Source organism: Henckelia pumila, chromosome 3 (assembly GCF_033568475.1).
Source record: "Henckelia pumila isolate YLH828 chromosome 3, ASM3356847v2, whole genome shotgun sequence".
In the NCBI taxonomy this organism is placed as follows: Eukaryota; Viridiplantae; Streptophyta; class Magnoliopsida; order Lamiales; family Gesneriaceae; genus Henckelia; species Henckelia pumila.
The window spans coordinates 22,574,107-22,578,750 of record NC_133122.1 but is presented as its reverse complement, the minus strand read 5'-3'; the positions used below and the strand labels follow the sequence as shown (position 1 = coordinate 22,578,750).

General features: G+C 32.6%; 1 protein-coding gene across 1 annotated transcript; it reads right to left on the bottom strand.

Moving 5' to 3' along the window:
- Nucleotides 1–206: 206 nt before the first annotated feature.
- On the bottom strand, nucleotides 207–2,932 carry LOC140887985 (RING-box protein 1a). Its single transcript, XM_073295643.1, has 5 exons — nucleotides 2,726–2,932; nucleotides 2,558–2,608; nucleotides 2,405–2,464; nucleotides 555–626; nucleotides 207–474 (listed from the first exon to the last, which is right to left on the bottom strand). The coding sequence occupies exons 1-5, from the start codon at nucleotides 2,886–2,888 to the stop codon at nucleotides 437–439; spliced, it is 384 nt and encodes a 127-aa protein (XP_073151744.1). The 5' UTR covers nucleotides 2,889–2,932; the 3' UTR covers nucleotides 207–436.
- Between the last annotated feature and the right edge of the window lie 1,712 nt (nucleotides 2,933–4,644).

Here is a 4,644-nt window from a genome sequence, read left to right as displayed (position 1 = left end):
ATAATTAAATCGTAATATTTTTTTGTCCATATGCCAGAAAGTTTTTCAAACAGACGAGTCAAATTATGACTGATCGATTTCGAGCGAAAAGAATTCAAATCAAGACAAACTTTAGTATGATACTCGACTCGTGTGCACTCCTAAGGTGTTCAGGATCAAAGTTTTCTCAGTATGGTAAAATAATTTAGCTCAAAAGGCCGAAAAAATAGAGGCGTAACTTGTGAGTTTTGGGAAGCATCCAAATATCAAATAACTTCTAAGTGACAGGTTTGATGCAAAATGATTCAAATCATGACATACACATATAACAAAGTTGCAAGAATTATAAATTTTCCAGATTGCTACTAAAAATATACTCGAGCATTAAAGTATTTCCACTCTGTTCACAACTCTTTCATAAAATGAGAATGCCCCCCACATTGATTCAGCAATGACTTTAGTGACCATACTTCTGAAACTCCCACTCACTATTGTCTGTCAAGTGTAGTTCAATGTTAGAATCGGCACATGAGTAATCGAACCTCGGAAAAATCTCAGCATGAGAAAACACTTACCCAAGGGGCAAACTTGGCGAGTCTTGAGCCATCTGCTGATGCAGTGGAAATGGAAGGCGTGATTGCAAACACCTGCATGATCGTGAACCAAAACACATAATACAAAAAATTATATGTTTATACGCATTCATCAAATACCAAACATTAACCAGTTTCCATCCATCTTATCGAATATTTGACCATGGAGGCGGGGATAAAGTGATCACACACAGGGTATAAGATGAAATGCAGCGTATAATTTAACCTGGGATGCAAGGAAATTTTTTAAAATTTTCCATTTCTTGCAGATACAAAAATGCAGCCACGAAGAATAAATCCACCTTCAGAAAATTTGTCGAGCAAAAATATAATGTTCATTTGGCTTTCTTAGCTATCCCTTACACAATCTGTAATACGGTGTGATTAAACCTGCTTATTTAAACATTGAGGGAGCTTTTACAGAGCTTCTTACAAGCACTTTAAAGCAAAGACATATATACTTAACATGATGACGAGGGGAGGGGAATATTTAACAATTGGTCGGCGGACACATCTTTTTGGGTAATTCGATTGGGAAAAGCAACGCAGCAAATAATTGAAAATAATCAAGGAAAGTTGACGATTCACCAGAACACTTAGCATTCTACCGTACACTGTCCGTGTATTTCAGCAACTAATTCACTACATTAATACCTGATTAGTTGCACCAAATTTTTAACAACAAAATGCTTCTTAGATACTAACACAGAACCTAAGAAAACCACCTAAAAATAGCAGGAGAGCTACAAAGATATAGCTCCCACTAGAAGCCCCAAATAAAAAGCTATAAATTATCAGAACTTGAATAAAATTAATGTAAGCATGCAGCATCCTAACATATTTTGTTGACTTAACTACAATCACATACTTGATCATATGTTTCTATACTTGGTACTATAGAGTGCACGAGTATTCAAATGTTGAGTGTTTGGCTTGGTGAGAATTCTTCGAATATGTAGCATGACTAGGGCCTCGTATTTCAGTAGTCAACAAATTTGCCACCCAAACACTATAATTCATTCGTAATAAAAGACAGGCTGTTTTAGTATGGTTGGTGCCTCCACCTATGGCATTTTCAAAGAAAAGAAACATAAGTATGATGTAAAAAATGTTATGGAAATCATATCTGAAAGGATTCTAAAACAGAAATGGGGGTTGCAGAGGAAATAGTACAAGAAAGAACTTTGTAGGATATTAGGATGTGGAAAACATAAATTTTTACGGGTGCTGGCAGAAGTACGATTACATTGAGTTCTAGCATCTTCTGTATCTCAAAGCTTCTAATGCTGTTTATTTTTTATATTGCTACAACTTTTTCGAAACCAATGCATATAAAACAGGAATAATTGAAGATAAGCCTCTAACATGGGAGCATAATGCATGTAAAATTCGATGGCTTATGCAAAATCAGCGTTACATTTGTTTATAGCAGATAAAAAAATCAAATGAGGAACTTATATCAAATCAAAGAAATTTGAAAACCACAAGTAAAGAACATGTTGCTTCATGGCTTACCGACTATTAATCACTTTCAGCCACCAAGACTAATATCATTCAATATAAACAGTGGGAAAAAATAGCTAGGCAAGCGTAGAAACACTTCTCCATGAAGAATGCTTCTACCAAATCTAAATTTACCTACACCAATAACCAGAATGATTGCAATAGCCCAACGGAAAATTAAAAACATTAGTTACGATCCTAATTACTATCCCATAATTCATATAAAGCTTAAAATTGCTAAACCACCAAAACCAGCCACAGGAAAACCAAAGATTCGCAATACAGCAACAGAAGAACAATCCAATCTAGCAGTACAGAGAAAAACATACCCCAAGCAACAGTGCACTCCTCACTGGTCGCACTAGCTTGATTAGCCTGACACTCGATGCCTAATAAACATATTAAATCGCAAAACAATAAACAAACTGAATCGAAACGAAAACAAATAATCAACAAATAAAAACAGGAAACACACAACTCACAGAGATCCATAATATGGTTCCTGCAAATAGCACAATTATCGACCACAATATCTGCATAAAAATTAGGGTTAGGTCCTGTGGAAACGGATCGAGAATTCGGGCACACAAAACATAACAATTAATAGATACACGAAGATCAAAAGATAAAAATCGGAATTCAGAGAATACCCCAAGCCCAGAGAGCGACGGCGTTCCACTTCTTGATCTCAAATCGCTTGGCTTTCTTGGAAGATTGCGACGGCACCGGCGTGGGAGTAGTGTTGGAGGGTCCAGCACCGGAAGATCCCTCTCCGGCGGGGATCATGTTCACGTCGGTGTCCAGCGACGCCATCCTCGTTTAGCTAGGGTTCGGGGTTTCGCGTATGGGGAAACAACTACTTGCTGCTCAAATTGGTAATTACTCAAGTCGAAATAAAGAGGAAAAACAAAATTCAAAATGACGTCATCTGAATAAGGGTGGGGCCCGGCACAAGATGAGCACATATGTGGACATCGACCGGGCTTGTAGACTTGTAGCGTATAAATTTCAAAATAATTAAATTAAAAAAACTATTACTTGATTTTTTTTTTATGATATAAGTTTTGTGAGATAAATTTCAATCCAACTTGAATCATGTATATTAAGATTTTTAATGTCAAAATTATTTTTTTTTTTTACCGTAGATATAGATCTACTTGTTATTCGACCTGTGTTTTGATATGTATCTATTTGTTAGTCGACCTTTGCTTTGATGAATGAAGCTATTATTATTCAGTATTTTCAAAATATAAAATTTAGAAAATTTTTTATATAAATTTAATGTATGACTTTTATTATATTTTTGTATTGTATTAATTGTTGTTAAAAAAATTATTGCATTAGCCTCCATCGATTGAAAATCTTGAGTGTGTCGTTGAAGTGATTTATCTCACAAATATAAATTTGTGAGACCATTTGATAAGAGACTTAAAAATAATTTGTTACGAATTTTGAGTAAAATAAGATGATGCGGCTTAAAGATGGTATGTTATATATTATAAGACTTTTTTTATTATCCTAATTGTGAAATAGGATAACATGTGGAAAAAATATAAATAATATAACTATTCTTGGACATATTTTGGGATGAGAATTGAGAGCTTATATTTGAGATATAATAAAATTTATGACGAATTTTGGCATTTTAAAATTTTAAAATAAAAGTTTTTAAAAACAAATTACAATTATGCACAATAGGGCCCTTTGTTTTCTAATATAATTACCTTAGAAAACAACTATTACATCATTAGATACATTTTGATTTTAAAAAAAAAGGAAAAACTGTAATTTTGATCATTTATGTTCGTTACTTTGCGATTTCGGTTATCTATGTTATCATATTTTAGTTTTAATCATGTATTTTCGATTTTTGGCAATTTCAGTCTTTTTTATTCGAAAATGCTTAAGTGACACTATACATGTCAGCTCCTCATCAGCACTGCATTAGTGCCACATCAGCACCACATCAGAAAAAAGACTAAAATTGCAACACACAAAAAATAAATTTAATGATGTTTTGTTAATTTTTTAACTTATTTAAATTTTTTATTTAATAAAATTTTAATTATATAAAATTTTGCGGGTCCAACGATTCTAACTCGGATTGGATCCGCCGGGTTCACGGGGCAGGGCGGGTCCCGGGTTTTTCCAAACCCGCCCCGTTGCCATCCCTATATTTATATATGATAATATATCAATTTTCACTTTAAAATTTAAAATTAAATCCGATGTTATCATTATTTTCTAATTTCAATTTTTTTTTTGTGTATTCATACATATATGAAAATTAATTTCCATAAACATGAAAAAATATATATATTTTATAATGTATCAATTTTCAGTTAAAATTTTAAATTTGATAGTATGATATCACTACTTTTTCAATTATTTTTTTGTTCATATAAATGTGAAAATTTCCATAAACATTGGAAATAAATGCTTTATATTATAATGTACTGATTTTCAATTCAAAATTTGAAATTTAATTATCACTATTTTTAAATTTCAATTATGTTTTACCATCATTGTTAGGAAATCAAATATCTAAGTTTCGTTGTTTAACAAAACA